The sequence below is a fragment of the Xiphophorus maculatus genome, chromosome 21 (genome assembly GCF_002775205.1).
Source record: "Xiphophorus maculatus strain JP 163 A chromosome 21, X_maculatus-5.0-male, whole genome shotgun sequence".
NCBI lineage: Eukaryota > Metazoa > Chordata > Actinopteri > Cyprinodontiformes > Poeciliidae > Xiphophorus > Xiphophorus maculatus.
The window spans coordinates 5,284,707-5,303,474 of record NC_036463.1 but is presented as its reverse complement, the minus strand read 5'-3'; the positions used below and the strand labels follow the sequence as shown (position 1 = coordinate 5,303,474).

General features: G+C 38.2%; 1 protein-coding gene across 3 annotated transcripts in view; it reads right to left on the bottom strand.

Annotated features, from left to right (window-relative positions):
• ralyl (RALY RNA binding protein like) overlaps positions 1-18,768 on the bottom strand; it is a 116,194-nt gene that overhangs the window by 5,367 nt on the left and 92,059 nt on the right. For 2 of the 3 annotated variants that reach the window (XM_023326746.1, XM_014471267.2), the window contains 5 exons: positions 13,972-14,047; positions 12,060-12,107; positions 10,186-10,367; positions 5,959-6,072; positions 2,002-2,171 (listed from right to left, as the gene is read on the bottom strand). In XM_023326746.1, the coding sequence (XP_023182514.1) occupies positions 2,002-2,171; positions 5,959-6,072; positions 10,186-10,367; positions 12,060-12,107; positions 13,972-14,047 (590 nt within the window). The remainder of the gene's footprint in view (positions 1-2,001; positions 2,172-5,958; positions 6,073-10,185; positions 10,368-12,059; positions 12,108-13,971; positions 14,048-18,768) is intronic. The other variant, XM_023326747.1, reaches the window with a different exon arrangement.

The following is an 18,768-nucleotide window of genomic DNA, read 5'->3' as shown; positions in this document are numbered from 1 at the left end:
CTTGGTCCAGTAACAGGATGTTCTAGATTACACTGTTGGTGTTGAAAAGCGTCAACTCTGATATTTAACACCCATAATTTTGTTATCACACTTGTATTGAGTTATTTATGGTTAAAGCAACACTGAAGTCTCAAAACGGTACTCTAATCAGTACTAATACTGAAATTTTAACTCCTTTAGGGAGTTTTTAAAGGAACGGTTTAATTTGTGTTATAAGACTGGACAGAATGGATTTGTAATCACGATGTGTATTGGGGATTATGTGACTTTGTGGATGGGTTTTGGTAGATTTTAAAAAAACTTTGAGAAGCTTGAATTGTTCAGAGCAGTGCTCAGAATATATGGGGATTTTGATGTGCTGTTCTCCTTGCTGTAGCAAACAATTGAGCTCAGGACACAGAAGAACTGTCTCAACTGTCTCAACCGTCTTTGTTTTTACAGGAATAATGTTAAACACTAAAGGTTTTTTAAAAGCTCCGGCTTCAGAGCTCTCTTAATAATTTCAAAAACATCATTTCAAGCCACGAGGGCATCGATTTGTGCAAAACATATTAAAAAAATACCAGAATTAAATTTAGCCTGTAAAGCAACAGTGATCTCCACCTTTTTAAATCTGCAGAAAACATGCAATACATAAAAAAAAAGAAAATACAAACCAATCTAGTGAACCTGCAGGTTTATCTTTGGTTAGAAAAACCACATGCAGATAAAAATTGGCTTCCAGTTGCAGTTTGCCTTTGGAATCAATGTTGTGACAAATGAGCGTTGGGAGCGCGAGCTCACTGGGATCAAATGGTTCAGTGAATTCAATCGATTCCAGCTTTGAGAGAACAATCACATTAGAGGGAAGACTGATGAGACCCGCTTCTTCACTGAAGTTATCGATTGATTTAATTTTCTGTTTTCTACAATGTGGGATTCAACCATTTTTCTTTATTTGTAATGGAAAGCAGTAAAATACAAACCTGCTCAAGAATTTAGGGTTTGTGGCACAAATTTATCATGACATTCTGTTTAAATGTTACTGACTTAAAGCTGCAGTATGTAACTTTAAAAAATATATATTTGTTAAAACTGTTACCGTGACGAAACAGTTTGTTATGAAACAGATAATCTGTGAGAAGCTAAATCGGCCCCATCTCCTCGCTGAGATACTATTGCCATCTGAAGAAATGCACAAAAACGACCAATTAGAGCCAGGAGGCGGGTCTTATCGCTGTCAATCAACCGCATGTACTTACTGCTCAGTAAAATCAACTTACTGGTTCAGGGAAACCATTTACCTGCCATCATTGGTGGCTATGCTAACTAGCCTAGCATTCACAATAGGATCTGAAAACTGTAGCAGAGAGCACAGACGGGGACGTGGAAGGAGATTGTGATTGACAGCACTAAGACCCGCCTCCGGGCTGTGATTGGTTGTTTTTAGTCAGAATTGGAGGATGCAGAGGAACTCAATCTTTTTTTTTGACTTATTATCTGTCTTATACTATATTGTCACTACCTGGTGACAGTTTCGAGAAATATGCAAAACAATTTTTTTAAAATAAAAGTTACATACTTCAGTTTTAAATGTGATTTTTGACTTTTCTTTCTTACACTGGTTTAAACCCAATAACTCCTGAAACAAGCAGTCTGAGAATCTACTCTTTTCAAATCTGAACAGAAATCTCTTTCTGTTTTTCTTTCAGTGACCTTGTTGAAGAAAAATATTCTGCTGTTCTACATCCAGCACTTCACTGTAAATGTAGGCGATGTATTTGAAAAGGCTCCTGCTCTTGCTGCATCGTATAAGTGTGCAGTGCGGGCCTCTGAAGAGCCTTTCTTCCATGGTTTCAGCCAGGGCAGACTGGAATAGAGTGTCATTTGCTCATGCGAAGCCCTGATCTGTCAGAAATGTGCTCATGAATAATTCTGGAAGATTAGCTTTCAGTCGGTGAAGGCTGCGCCGAGTTGAGATCTCCCAAAGTGCGTCAGCCCTGTCAACCTTTTTCCACTTACCAGATGGTGGCTGCCCTCCTCGTCGTAGTCGTCCTCCCCTCCATCGGTCATCTCGCCCGCCTCCACGTCCAGCGCCCCCTCGCCTGCCTCCTCCCCAGAGTTTTCCGCTGTCTCCGACACAGACTCCTCATGCAGGGAGTCGCAGTTGTCTTCGTATTTTCTTTGAGCCTCTGAAACGGAGCCGGGCACAGAAAATGAGAACAGACTGCACCTGTCTTTCATTCAGAAGGCAGCTAGCACTTAGCCTAAACAGGTAACCAGGTTAAATGTGAACTCATAAGTCACTTTGAATAGCATTTATATTAATAAACTGTTCATATTACTGAAAAGTTGAATTAGTTCAGAGCACTGTTGATGAGATCTCCAAATTATTGTGAAAGGTTTAGGGAAAAAATGCTAAAATAAGATTCAACAACAAGCAAAGAGCTTCAGAAATGTTGCATTGCACTCTTAGGGTGTTTTCACCCCTGATAGTCCAGTAGACTCGCTTCGATTAGAGACCACAACATGCACCATTTGTTACATTTTCACACTGCACTGCGTCAAACGAACCAAAACCTTTGAAAAACCTGTTCCCCTCTTCGCCTGTGGTGGCGCTGCACCAGGAACCACCAAAGGAAACGACATGAAAATCTCAAGACATTGAACTCAACTTCCTTCTTCACAAAATATAAACAGGAATGGAGTACAGTCAGATTTTAGCAGTTTTAGGATTTCTCTTTTGCCTTTAGTAAAAAAATAAACAAAAACAAACAAAAAAGAAACTAAACAGGAGCCATTTCTCAAATTAGTGGTAGACATGCAGGTTTGCTTTGGTTGTATTTACCCAGAATGCTCTGCAGTATAATCCACTTCCTGCTTTTGGAGCAGGAAGTCTCTGAGCCGCTTTACATTTACGTATTCATCCGAATCGAGAACCAGGTTCACTTGTTTGGTCTGGATTACGAATTCACACCTCCCCAAACAAACCAAACTTTTTATTCGAGCAAACTAAAGTTCATTTTGGTTTGATGGTTATGAAAGACAAGATTTGTCAATTTTAACTGTGAACATTTTTTAAACATGATGCAAGGATCCCAAATGCAAGAAAAAAAAAACAATTTTACTGCAATTAGGACTCTAAACTAGATTAAAGCAATTTTAATTTGAAAAAAGTTTATTTTTCACAGGTCTTGAATAATTAAAACCTGCAATATATGTCTTGTAGGAACACAACCACAGCCAATGCATAATCAACACTCTGAGGGAAGTTGCTATTGCTTTTATCTGTATCTCGGGTCATAAACGGTGTAAACGATGTTTTTACGTTACCGGCTAAAACTTTAAAAAAGGCATTAACAATAGAAATATTTTATCTCTGTATTTGTGGAGACATTGGGAGGCAACATCTGTGCTTTCCACTAAGTTCAGGGGATTTTAGCAATGCAATTTAGTGCAAATTAGTAGGGTGTAAATGATGTTCTTACAACAAAAACATAGAACTCTGGCTCTGTAATTTAAAGGTAATTGAAAACATAAATTGCAGAGTATAATCTGCGAGATGAATAAAATAAAAAACATTAATTTGTTGCAAGAAAATGGCTGGACTGCTTCTGGACTGTTTTTAGAAGCAGTAGAGACCCAAATGGAAGCACAAAAATGTGCAGAAAATTAGTTTTGCATAAGAAGCTATATGAAAAAAAAAAGGTCGAAGTGTAATATGAAAATACAGAAGAGTTTCTGTATTTTCATACTTCGACCTTTTTTTTTTTTGCCAATACCATTTGAAAATACAAAAGTAATTACCTTTAGCCAAACCGTAGCTAAGTTTGGTACGATAACTATTGCTAACATGTTCCTGTTGTTTTGAAGTTTGTAGGTTAAGATATAATTATAAAAGGCAATTAATGTGTTCAGTTTTAAAAACTGAAATAAATTAGCCTGTGATGATTTACAGTTTTTTCTAGCATCCAGACTGTCTGGTTGAATCACCTAACGTGGAGGCGTCTGGACACCCAAATTATTTGCAGAAATGAAATTACAAAAACTAAACACAGTGAAAAAGTGACCTACATTGTACAGTGTACTACTATTTATGCTTCACTTTTCGCAGAATCAACTATTGGTGGATTTATTTTTTTTGGAACATAATTTCAAATAATTTGCGATAAATTTGTGGATCTTTTTGTAAGAGAATGCTGCTTGGGAAGCTGAAACATTGAGGCGTAATGCTACTTGACATGCTTTTGGCTGCTGTTTATAAACCAGCCAATCCAGGAGTGCCCTTTATTTTCAGTCATGCTGATTGGCTGAACCCCAAGAGCGGAAAAAAAGGAAGATAGTGCTAGAGCTAACACAGTTTCCACCGTGTGTATTAATGGAAATGAAGCCGTATTTGGTGTTTGATCTATTAAAATAGGCATTTATAAGGAGTATTTTCAGATTCCAGATATTCATGTCCCTAACCCACTGTGTAGCAACTCAGTAATCTGGAATTAAACATTCACTTTCACTTTTCATTTAGACTTTGTTTCTCAAAGTCTAAATGAACCTGTGTTTGCTTTGCTCATTTATAGAGACCCACTGTTGGTTTTATCTACCTGCTCAGCATTTGTGTGTCTGTGTGGTCGTGTCTCGCTCCTTGTTAGTCTTTTCGTTTACCCGTGTTCGACCAACCCAACCAATCAATGTGGCTGCTCCTCTTTTCCCCTGAGCCAATGCTCCTCGACTCCTGCAATCACATGGACTGGAAGTGTTTGAGCTCCTTGCAAATTGTTTTCTCGTCTGCATTTCCATATCTTGCATATGGATCCTCCATCTACTTCACCAGGGCAGCTTATCTGTCTATTTTCCAGTGATATATTAAGCTACCATGGATATAAGTATAAGGCTGCAGCTAAAGATTATTTTAGTAATCTACTATTCCACTGGGTATTGATAATTCTGTTGATTAGGTGAGTAATTGGATAAAAAGAATTTGGCACATTCTGCAGATTTTTTAACCACTTACAATCATTTCACATAATATTACAAATACTTAAGAATTGCAACGAATTAAACTCCTTTTTTAAAATAAAAGGTAACAATTTCTCACCTAAAATTCAATAACGGTATTCCTCTGGTGTACACTTAATCATTTTTAACAAGAGACGCATCTGCAGGTAAAAAACAAATGCTTCTAACATCGACATATGACAAGCTCAGTGCTTTTCTGCTTGACTTAACATCAGTACAGCATAGGGCTGCTCCGTTGACTATTTTTTTTTTGTATTAATAATTGGATAGCAAAAGGTACTTAAAAGGAGTTTGAACCGAGTGAAGCTATTGAGTTCTGGATAGAACATATTTACAGAAAAATAAGTTTTTTTTTTCTTAAATTCAAAATATATGTATTTTTCCTACAGTTTTTTTATTGATTACTGCTCTGCTTTAGGGCTAAACAATAAATTAAAAATAATATGTATTATGATAGACATGTGATCAATACCGGTAGATAATACGTCTGATATTTAATAGATTCAGTATTAAATATATGGCATATTCACTGAACTCCGATCCAGAACCGCACGGCATTCTGGGATACGTAAGCAGAAGAAAGACTTACAGATTTATCGATTACTAAATTAGTTGGTGAAATCTGAAGCTTTATGACAATATGTCAGGAATTAACATGAAATAAGCAATACTTTTGGTGAAAACTCACGTGACATGGCCTTTTTACTGCCTTTCCTGAATAACCTTCACAGTGATCTGCTGTGAGGTTGTCCCACAGTGTAGGACATCTATAAAGACCTCATTTAAACAGAGTCAGCGTGGGGCTGACATCTGTCTGCTGATATGACAGAGAGCTCTGCCGCTCTTATCTCCCAACATGTCAAAAAGACTTATGGCCAACGTGAGCGTTTTAATTTCCGTTTCCCGTAACGGCTCGCCGTGCTTCGGTCTCCTCCCTCCCTTCGCCTTGTGTCTGCCGCTCACCGGATTCTGTCCTCTGCTGCTTCTCAATCTTCTCCAGGCGTCCCAGTAAAGAGTCGATCTTCATTTTGATCTGGGTGAGCTCTCGTTTAATGGTCTGGAGCTGGTCCGTCTTCACTGTAAGCACAAGAAGGAACACAAAGGATTACCTCAGGTAGCCCTAACTGGCTGGTTCTGGTTCTGGTTCTGGTTCTGCAGTAATTTAATTTTACTGTTTGATGTTTCTCATTAATCCCCTCATCACAGCGAGTCAAATCTTCCACGGGGAAAGTGCGTCTCAATCAGAACTTTACTGACAGGTTATCCAGCTAAGACTGAGGACGTGCTGTTTTTCAATTTAAAGATTAGTGCACAGCTTACGCCCACCATGCTGTGCAACAGCATGTTTTCCCACAAGCAGCGCCAGCATCTGAAAAAAAGAAACGGATTTTACAGTATGACATTGCAGACTCTAAAGCATGCATAATGTTGCTAAGGTGGATCTTTGACTTCTCAGTCTTAGAAGCAAGCACTTACAGATATTATGCAATTTTAGCAAGAAATAGGAGCTTGTTTTAAGTAAATAATTCCTTAATATTGACAGAACAGTACTAGTTCCATTGGAATATTATTTCACTTATAACAAAACATTTTCCCACGTTATTAGTGAAATAATCTGCCAGTGAAACAAATACTTTTTCATCAATTTTAGGGAATTATTTACTTAAAACAAGCTCCTATATCTTGCTGAAAGTTACTTGTAATTTAGTTTTGTCTTACTTCAAATGTACTAAAACATTTGCACTAGAAATTAGACTAAAATACTTGGTAAGATTTTGTGTTTTTGCAGTGTATTACTTGGCTTATTAATTTTAGAAATTGTGGAGTACTAATTATTTCAGACCAAAATTTAGCTTTATACTTTTAATATCGGAGAACATCACCTTAAAAATCTAAACTATCCTTCTTTATGTTGATTATTATTGGATTATGTTCATTAATCCAAATCTGACAATTGTAAAATCAAAATTAGATGATTACATCTTAGGGAATAAATCATTTTATTAGTCAAAATGTCTTTAAATGCACAAAATCCCATATATTTAGATATGTATCTTTATATTTTTACATACGCCAGTGCTGAAAGCTGCAGGATAATTTTACCCCCCACTCCCTCACCCTGCAGCGTCTGTTTACAGACTTTTAAGTAATTTGCGTTTAGGTCTCAAGCTGTCTCTCAACAACGCACAGAGGATTTAAGTTGAGGGGCTGAAGCATAACTGGATTATGTCAAAGTTTGAGACTTAACCTTGATATGTCATAAGGAAATAGGAAATAGCAGCTGAAAATAAAAGCACTTATCAGAGGAGCTGCCGCAATAAATTCAGACAGCTGAAACGAGGACGTGCTCGAGCTGAGCAGATTAAGGAACTCAGACCATGAGGTAATAACATAATCTTATTTCTCAACCCTCGGTGAATGAAGTGTGTCATATCTGAAGAGGCGGGCGGAAATACAGATGCTAAAAGTTGAGAAGAAAACAGAAAATTCGGCTTGACACCTATCAGATTCAATCTATAAACAAGCCCACAAGTTCCTGCAAAGCTTGAGCTGGAAGCCAGACGAAGGAAACACGCAGGAAATAAAACAGAAACACACTAGTTTGTTATCAAGAAAGCATGATTCTTTGATGTATGTGTATATGTACACCCACTCATCACAACACAGATCGCTGCCAAAGTTTGTGAATAAGAAAAAAAAATCATGAATGAAACATAACCGTCTAAAAATAAAAAGAAAACTAAACGAATTCCCCCAGAGTGAGCTGCATGCCTCCTAAAGCGCATTTTAATCTTTCACCAGTTTTCATACTGAAACACAACAAGACAGCTGTCCCAGCAGGATCCAGTTCCCTCTGCTACATATGCGTCAATGCAGGACGTTTTTTAGATTAATATGTCCATGTTAAACGGAAAGAAAGCTCAGCAGATATAGCTGCACTGATTAGAATCCAAAGGTAATATGTAATAGGAAACCGCAGGAGCTGTTCTCGTATTGTTTTCTAAAGCTGCTACTTATTCTTGATAAAATAAAAAAGGGCGAAGACTCCAGATATATAATCACATCTATATGGGGAAGGCAGGGGGAATAGTAATGTGCTTCTATCTCCTGCATCACCTACAAAACAGTATCTGTGAATACACTCTCTTTCTAAGTCCAGCAATATTTCCGCCTGCTCTGGGAAGCTCACTGGAAGTCCTTTGATGATAGAACAGAGTGGAACAGTTTTTAATTTATCTGGACCTCCAGGCCTCTTTCCTTCTGTGTTATCAACTGCTAAGCTGCTGAGAGGAAACGTACACATTCGTATCTAGCAGATGATTCATCAACTGCATCTATCTTAGATAGCTGCGCTTTCAGGGGAAGGATACGGAAAAATCTGTTGTTATTTAGGAAGCTTCAGGGAAGCTTTAGGGGATGAGGAATTGGTCTAATTTTAGGCATTTTATGACCTCATTGTGACAAACAAATATTCTATTTGAGGAATATTCAGTAAATCCTGCAAAACTGCACAAGAATCAAAAACTGAATGACTTGTAAAACTACAAAATGGTAATCAGTGTTGCACAAATTAATTGCACATCAGTAAAATTTGACTACACGATTGCAAATCCGCACTAACAAGAACTTCAGCACTAAATTATTCATGTCAGCTTCCCAGCAAAAATCCTGACCTGACTTTTTCATTATTTCAAATTCTCCACACTTTGTTTTAATATCTCCATTATTGCTTCACTTCCTTACAACAAAACCACCAGGACACGGAGCCTGAAAAGCTGAGAATGTTCTGCTTTGATTGAGAAGATCAAGAAAACAGAACTGAATATAACTTTTTGCAGTGAAAATTAAGAACGATCAGTGATAAAATGACTCGTTACCTAAATAACCCACATAAGGCAAGCAAGGTCAAACCCAGGCAGACTTATGTTGCAGAACACGATGCGTCATAATGCAGATAAAATCCTGGTCTTGTATCTGGTTTCATGGAGTTTAAATCTAATCCAAGTGCATGAGTGCTCATGCTTTCTTCTAGTCCAAAAATATGAATTTAACTTTAAAATAAGGGTGTGTGTGTGGGCGTGTGTGTGTGTGTATGCATGGTGGTCTTGTCACAGTACAGCAACCACTGAGATGGAGAACAGGCACAAGGGGAGGGCCGTGCATAAATACACTCATCATTAGGTGCAATTTACACCTAGTGTAAATTAGCCCAACAAATTTGATACTTTGCAACTGTAACATTTGCTAGAAAGACATAAAATTAGTTATTTAAGAGTAGCTTCTTAAAAATATATGAATTAAAAAAATAAAGTGAGTCTCTTTGGATGTTATTTGAAAGGAACTGATCTAAAGGAACTGAATCCCAAGAGAATTATTTGTTTGTTGCAGCCATATATTTCCCTAAATAAAAGTAATAAACACTCCTCATTGTTGTTTTTATCACAATAGCACTATAAAATATTGTGATAAAACTTTTACTTCAGAGTGGTTAAAGATTATTCCTTCATTTGTGAGATTTGGCCCAGCTTCCTGCAGTGGAAAGGCACCTCAAGCACAAATATAGTTGAACAGATATTATTTTGTGAAGGTGAATTATTTATTGTGCATCTATAACAGGTTAACCTGCCAGCAGACAGATTAGATATTGTAAATGTATTCTATCTTAGTCAAAGTCAATACAAACCAGAACTTTTCATGGTCTTGGCACAGGAAAATTAGTCTCCCCAATATACAGAAGTTCAGCTTAGACACAGCAGAGAGTTTATTGACTTTTTCCCCAAAAAGAGAGGACAGGAGATTGGCTTTTTTCCCTCTATCGTGGCTGTAATACCAGCTGCAGCAGAGTCCTCGTGACAGAACTCACCAAGCTGCTAACGTTGATAACACCGGCCGAGACTGCCAACTGTGAAACAAACAATTACTAGATAGATAGAGACTAATGTTTGGGAAAGCACAGCTGACCCACAGAGATGTTCTCAATCTCGCTTTAATTACACCGAGCATGTTTTAATGCCTATCGAGTTAATTAGGGAAGCAAATTAGATCCAGATGTGGAAAGACGACGAGTCGGCTCTGCGTTTTGGTTCAGCTTGTCCTGAACTGCAGGAGCACAGCTTGCAAAAATCGTAAGTGTGATTGGTGCAAAAAAAAAAAAAAAAAAAAAGAGTAGAAAAGTCTTGTTGTACGTACATTTGACACCTGAGGAGGAGGATGATGTTGGAGGTCTGGAGGATGAAGAGGAAGAAGAGGAGGATGTTTTGACAGGGAAGGAAGTCTTCCCACGGCGAGAGGAAGGAGCGAGGACCCTGGAGCGTTTCAGAGGGATCACAGCTCTGGGTGGGGGGGCCACTCTGCCGTGGTAATCGAAAAGCCTTGAGAGAAAGAAAAACCTATATTATTACACTTATACTTTTTCTGTAAATCACAAGAGGCTCTATCATGTTGAGAGTCTGCGCATTTATTAGAGCTAAAAAGAGTTTCTATGGTTTATCTCACATCAGCTCTTTTTAAAGTCGACTCTTTCTTTTTCCCAGTATTGTATTTCAAGATAGATTTACTCTCTGTTCTGTTTTTCAGACAGCAAAGGGAAACAAAGGGCAGAAATTACCGATTAAATCTACCAATATCTTCCGTTTCGAGTTTCCAAGACCATTGAAAGGATAAGAGTTTCCCACTCCACAGATCCTCTGGATATGATGAGGATGAAAAGAAGAGGGTGCTAAATGTGAAATGAGGGCGTCATCTTTGATTGTTCTCAGTTACAAATGATGTCGCAGCTCAACCTCAACACGGCTGACATTTAGAAAATGGAAAGAGCCTCCACAGATAAGCGCTCTGATTGCTGCCGCTGCATAAATGAGTGATAACAAAACATTCCTTCATCAACGTGTTTAAGTCAGGCGCTCACATGTCCAACCATTTTGAGAAGTTGACAGTTTCTGTTTTCAAGTGACTGTATTTGGCTAGACGCAGAATTTTAATCAGCCGGCTGCAAAAAAGATGATTTTCCAATTGCTGGTCCCCACACAAAATAAAAAGGGTTCAGTAAAGGCCTCAAAGATTTGCCAAAATTACAACATTTGTTGCATTTTCATTTGGTTCGCTTTCATGCTGCACTGTCAAACTATCCGTTTCCCTTCCTGGCCTGTGGGGGTGCTGCATCAAGTACCACTGAAGGAAATGACATGAAAACCACAGAAGAAGACATGGAGCACAGTGTCCTTCTTCATAAAATGTGAACAAAAATGGATTAGCACCAAATTTGAGTATTTATTGGATTTCTCTTTTGTTTTTGGCAAAAGACTTTGAGCGTTAGACTTACACGTTTGTTTTGGTTGTATTTACCCAGAATGCCCTGCACTATAGTCCGCAGTCTCCTTGGCATTCAAACTGTACCAGAGTTCAGTTCCAACGAACAGAGAACTCCGATTTTAGGCGCACTGAAAGCTAATCAGAGTTCGATTGCGCGTTCACACCTCCCCAAACAAACTGGAGTTTGATTAAACTCTGGGCATAAACATTGAGGGAGGAACAGTACAAAGACAAACACACACATTTTCATTGCATCATGCTGTGGGAATGCTAGCCTTTAGCATTGACAGAGAAACCTGAGGCAATGGGAATATAGATTGAGCTAAATACATGGGAATTGTCCTGTCAAAGTCCAGATCGAACTGAAAATATGTGGACTTGACTTGAAAACTGATACTCTGAGACGCTCCATCCGGTCTGACTAAGCTCAAGCTTTTTCACAAGAAAAAAGAAAACAAATCAGCCTCTGGATGTACGAAGCTGGTAGAAATGTATCCCATAAGACTTAATTGTAGGCTCAGTAAAACCTCCTTGCACTTGTAAGATTTGACAACTTGTCTTGGTCAATCACATAAAATCTCAATAAAACACACCAAAGTTTGTGGTTGTAATGCGATAAAATATGACAAATGTTAAGGATTATAAATACTTCCTTTCACTGTATTTCAGTTTTACCTTCCAGCAACATTAACTGAGACGGGATTGGCTTGAAGTAATAACAATCTTAAGATATAAAAACGGATGACGCATACCTGCTGTAGAAATCATCCCTGTAGTATTCGTAATCAAACTCGTAACCGCTACAAGAGAAACAGAAGAGACATAGAGGAAAACTCTCTTATTGTCTGTAAGATCAGCTGCTTTGTTTTCATTTGCTGTAAACCATAATTATCGCACTGAGAGAACAAAAACACTGTGTGTAACACATTCTGTTCTATAGCATTTTTTTCTTCGCACTCTTAAATATTCAGCTGTATACTGAGAAATGTTCACATATGAAAGGATTTTACATCACAGGTAAAACAAAAAACCTTCATGGTTTCCTTGTTGCTTACCTGAGTTGAAAGCTAGCTTTCAGGCCATGCACTTTATGAGACTTTTATAAAAAATATGTTTTTTTTGCATATTTGTTAAAACTGTCACCGCTACACTTCAGCTGATTCTCCACACTGCAGACTGCTGTGAATGCTCAGGGTAGTTAGCATTTTCACAGATGACAGCGGATAAACTGTTTTTCTGTAACGGTACGTTACTAGCACATTGACCAGCGCATACATGAGCTTAATTGACAGCGCTAAGACCTACCTCCTGGTTCTGCAGATGACAAAAGGAGCACAGGGAGGAGATGGTAAACTGCATTTTCTTTTTTACAGATTATCTGTCTCTTAACATGGTGACAGTTTGAACAAATATGGAAAAATAAATTGTTTATAAAAGTTACATACTGCGGCTTTAACATCAACATGAAATAGGTTCAGTGAGGCTATTCTAAGGTTTTTGGAGACTTCTTTTTTCATCTTGTGGACTGCTATTGAGGGGAACTTATTTGAATAGCCGGATCTCGGCATGTACGCTTTTATTTTCCATACAATGGAATGGATATTTTTATATTCTTTGGGGAAATCTTTCAATCCTTTACCTGCTACTAAAAGACTCAGTCAGGTCTTCTCATCTCAGAAGGAAATCAAACTACATGAGAAATTATGTTTGACTCACATTCACCTGAGTAATTGTTGCCAATTTCCTTACCAGAAATTGCTTTTTTATTAAATTTTACTTAAAGTTGTAATAGATTTCTTTGTTTGTTTTTGCTGTTTGTGTATTTTCTGTAATTCCAATAAGGTTAGAAAAACATTTTTACATTTTGATCTAGAACATTGGACTAACTTTTTAATGTCATTCTGTTTTATTAATATGTACCATGGAACAGTTTGTTTCTGTTAAAAAACTCCAGGAATAGAGAAACAGGACATGAACAATGTGGATGACGCCTGAAATGGAAAAAGAATGAAAATAAAACAGTCCAGTTTCTCATGCAGGAATTTAAATTGGGATTTATGGCGTTTCATTTTGGAGAAATCTCTCTCACTTGTGGTCTATAATTACCATTTCACATCCTTCTCGTAAGCAACGAAATGCAAATTAGGGTCCATGGCAACACTACACTACAAGCTGATAAATTAGTTAAATAAGACGTGTAATGAAACAAACTAGCAATAAAAGCAGGAGTCAATTGGTTGGATTGTTAACTTTAGGAAAAGTATCAGGAAACATGAGCGTCCCTTTGAATATGAAACAAATGTGGACCTTTGTCACGTTGGATGCCAGTAAACATGCAGTCAGGGTTCTTGCATGAAATGAAACGCGCACTGGGCAGAAAATCGGGGTCATGCGTAATGAAGCTCACACAACATTAATTCCTCTGAGCTTTCACTGCTTTTGCTGTATAAACTGAAGTCAGGCCTCAGAAATGCAAAAATCATGCCGTTAATTGGAAATGCAAGGTTCAAACGAGGGGAAGGAGGGAAGCATAATAAGAAATCCTCATATTTTAAAGATTACAGCAGATTTACATCAGCAGTAGCAGCTGGATGCGAGAGCAGGTTAATATTCATGACAGTGGTGAATGAACTCGCTGAATGTTGAAAGGAGGACGAGTCGTACCTGTAAACAGCTGAGAGCGGCCGCTTGGAGCCGCCTTTGGGCCTGTAAGGCTTGGGCTCGCCTGCCATGTTTATGTCTGCAAGAACAAAAAGAGAAAAAACTCGTCAGTGAAGGTACACCAAAGGAAGATTCCCAGATAACACTCCACACGGCAAAAATAAAATGTTACCCTTCAATCTGGGTTGTCTAATTAATCTGCAAAACGTCTTTGTGCAATGTGGAAGAGTCTAAAAACTTCCCACATTTCTGCAAAATCTGCTACCAGAAATAGTATTTTTATAGATTATTTTCTGATAAATGCTTCACTGATTGCAAGGCCACTTATTTCTAACGTGAATCTGAATCATCCGGGCTTCAAAATACACCTGATTCAATTTATTGACCTTATATTTCTAAGAAAAGAGAAGAGAAATAGTGAAAATGTGCAGAGGCTGTAGTCCTTGGATGTATTGTCATTCTGAGTTTTGGACCATTTCCCACATGTCTTATCCTTCTTTCTCCAACCTATTTCCTGTCAATTTACTGTTCAAAATGCAATACAATCTAAAAGAAAAAAAAGAGTAGAAATATCAGTTTAATATCTTAATCAGTAAAATATCTTATATTATTGGAAAACATGCTAAAGGAGAATCACCCATCATAACAGTTAACTAAAGTTGAATATCTGTTATAGAGGTTAGCTATCCAAGCAAATATCCTGACTAATTTAGCCCTACTAATATCAGTTTATTTTTGAACAAACAATGGTATTTATACATCACATTGACGCTTTAAAAGCACTAACTTTTAATTTTTTTCTTCAATTATTTGGCATAAATACCAGCAACATTGGTAACATCGGTATTTTTTTCACAATGTCACTGCACCAAGAGGATCTCATGTACAACAGAAGTAAAACAAATGTTTATTTTGCTCTTAAATACTAAACATTCTTATCAATGTACTTATGATTGATTATTGTGATTATTAAGTGGTTACAGTGTTAACTAACAATAAAGTATTCACTTTAAAATGTATCATTCAGAGAAATGAAGAAAAATCAGAAAGAAGTTCAACTCTACGCCATCTGTACTGTAAGGGAACAACTGCAGTCATACAGAGCAGAATAAATACTGTAAAAGAGAAGATTTGTTTTTATACATGAGTCACTAACGGACAATGATCACGCTCCAATATTATTTAGATTTACTTTTCTTAATTTGGATGCTAAATTTAATTTCCATACAGCCAATAATATATGAAGCACCTTTTAGATAAGCAGCAACAAAAAGTATGAGCATCTGATAAAGATGATAAAGGATTAAAATAAGAGAGGAGAGATAAAAGGAACAAAAAATGTAATAATGTCAGAGTTTAATTTAAAAAAATCCTTTTTAATAAAATTGTAGAGATGCTGCCTCTTCCCCCATCTGTATTGTATTAGGATTTAGTTTACACAAAGTGATTGAAAATACATGATTCTGTTTTCTCTTTCTCCATGTCGATATTATTTATGCACAAAAATGTTTCAGATTAAATAAATGAATATTAGCTTTAATTTAATTCCACCTTATAGCAACACATGCAGTTTTAGCATCAGTATTTAAAGTTGTATTAAGTGAGCTAAAGTTTTATGAACAAGATGTAAAATAGGCAGTGCAAATATTCTCTTTTAAATGTTAAAATGATGCAATAAAAGCTGTGAAAAATGAAAGACTTGAAGCAAAAAGTGAGAAAACTCTTTCCTTGTAAATTGACTAAAAGCAGTGCAAGAATCTTGTCATATTCTTCTTATTATGTTGTCCCTGAGATCACACTTACAGAAACACTCGAGAGGCTGCTTCATAACTGATTTAAGTTGATGACTTAACAGAAATATTGTCATGAACATTGCAAAGAAACTTAAACCTTGTTGTAAAGTTATTTTAAATAAGAGCTCAGAATAAATCCCTTATAGACCTTAAAGATGTTCTCTGACACTTTTATCCTTCCAGCTGTACATATTTGCTTAAATATTTCACGCCTCTGCTTTTCCGATGCCAAATAAAAGGAGGCGCCCAAATCCCTCAGAGTTTGATGGCACTGGGGTAGAAATAAGCTGCTGGCGAACTCCTTCTACCAGAAGCAAGAAGATTAAATCCAGGTTAGTGAACATAGAAACATTTTTCTACGTTTACTGCTTAAGAGTGGAACGACCGGATGAGCGTGTTTTTGTCTCAACGTGCTTGATAGAGTTCAACCTCAGAGCCGACTTACAAGATAATTACAGTTTTGCTCATTAACCTGGAGGTTTACCGACATCGGAGGCAAACCTTCAATTAGCGCCAGGCAGCCAGCATGACAATTATGTCCTCCGAACCCCAAAAGCAATTAAAAACAATCCCAGACACAACAAGTTTGATTTTAAACAACATGTGCCTCATATCCCTCCTGTTCTGTGTTGGGATTTTGGGTAATACAGCTTCAACATTCGCTGAGTGAAGCTGTCAGGGAAAGTGAGGCGCAAACACCGAGTTCAGTGCAGAAAGGCAAAGATTTCCTGGACCATCTAGTTTCTAACACTCAAATATGGTCACAAGATAAAGAACAGAACTGAAACTCAAGAACCACAACTACAGGCAGGTTCTTTCCTGAGCATCTGAGATCAACATTAGACATAAGATGAAGAGTAAAACCTCAGCTTCCCCTCTTAAAAATGAGGCTGCATTCACACAAGCCCTGTTTAGTTCTCTTTAATTGAACTTTAGTTGGTTTAATTAGAAAGACTGGTTCATTTGGGGAAGCGTGAATGTGTGATTGAACAACAATCGAGGGCTCGGTTGTTGAAGTGAACGCTGGTTCAGTTCGAAAGGATGTGAACACCAAGCGACCTAGAGACCCCTTCAAAAGCAGGAAGTGGACTATAATACAGAGCATGCTGGGTAAATATAACCAAAACAAATGTGTGAGTCTGTCACTAATGGGAGAAATGTCTTCTTGTTGTCTTTTTACCAAAGACAAAAGAGAAATCGTACAACTGCTAAAATCTGACGGCACTCCGATTTAGCTTACATTTCATGAAGAAAAGGAAGTTGCCCTTGGTGACTTCTTCAGAGGTTTTGGTGCAGCGCCCCCACAGGTGAGGGGGTGGAACAAGTTTTTCACAGGGTTTGGATCGTTTGACACAGTGGAAAGTGAACTTTGGTCTCCAATCGTACAAAATCCCAGACGATCAGGTGTGAAAACAGAAGTTGAGACCATTTATGCATCGACTTCTGCAAAGAGTCGCAGTGACTGACCAAAATGTAACTAGAAGAACCGATCTCTACTTTTTCAGAAACATCTCGAGGTCCATCAAGACCAAGGCAGAAAAGACACTGGTTTGATGAATGAATGAATGGATAAATGAATTGATGGATCAAAAAGAAAACACTGATCATCAATAGATTGAAAGATGGATAAATGAATCGATGTGCTAAAGAACAGATGGTTTGGACGTGTTGTGAAGACCAACTGCAGTTTGTTCTGTTGAGGACTTTCTCAGTTTATTCTCTCTGAACACGCTGCTCCCCTGCAGCCACAAACTCTCCCCGGTGTATGTCTGAGCAGTTCCCTGGGTAAGTGACCACACTGGTTGTTTTTTTTCTTTACTTAGTTTCCTCGCTTTGTTCTGTTGTTCTGACTTGTTTGGCAGCTCGATGTGCAGCTGGGGGAGCCAGAGAAGGAGATGGAGCTGTCTGTGGTGCTGCATAAGTTAAAGAGGCTTCTTAAGGTTTCTGTCTCTGGTCTAAAAACAAAAAGACAGCTCCAGCTCGCAGCTATGTAAATGTGCACATGATGCAATGTGAATTTTGATGCCCTAACAACTTGCTTAGGCAGGTTTGAGCTTGATTCTCCTTTACTGTTATTCTCAAAAGGAAGGTCCCTGTCCGTCAGCAGAGACTGCGACGAGCAGAGCATTGTTTCTTTAAGTGAGCGTTATGGGTAAAAAAAAAAGAGAAGAAGAGTAAAACTGCAGTGGAAAGACTGAGCCACGGAGTGTAAGTAATCACCCAGACAGGCTTGTGTTCCTCTGTCAGGAAAACAAGGATCCGTGACTCCCCGGAGGAAGCTGCCCATGTGTTTTATTGGTCTCATTTGTTGCCTTACATCTCTGTCTCCCTCACCCTCCTCTTCCTCGTGCATCCTTCTGTAACCTGAGCATCACCCAATCCTTCAACGTCTCCTCCATCTCCTTCGCACTCACAAAAGACAATATCTAACCTCGATCACCCTCCGTCGCCCTATCAGACGGTGCGTTTCTTCTCTCCGTCTCTTCACACTGAGGCGGCTCATTATGCGACGTTTCAGAGCTGCGGGGCCTTTTCTGTGCGACACCTGCACAGCTGAAGAAAGCTCCTACTTCCCATCTCCCTTCATTAACAAGGGTGGAGAAACAGCAGCGCAATAAAAAGATTGCGTTTCCCAATAAATCGAGGCCATAAGCCGAGATGTAAGACAATTTACTGGAAACACAAACAGAAAAGGGAATGGAGGGAATGCAAATCTCATTCCTGGAGGGAGTGTGAGCTGTCAGACCAGAGGAAGCCACAACAAATCCGACTCTGTCTCCGCAGCTTTATCTTCCTCTCTGAAAATCTCTCTCCCTCCTTCAGATGGAACAAGGGGAACACCAGCTAATAGCCTAAGGCTCAGAGAGGAGCTAACAGGCGATGGCTAGAAGAAGTCAACAGAAGGTCAGAAGGGAGTCGATGGAGGTTATTTCAGCAACAATACTGCCACTTTTTGTTGTTTTAGGTGTTTACTGAAAGATTTCAAGATTCCTGAGGCTCATTTTGC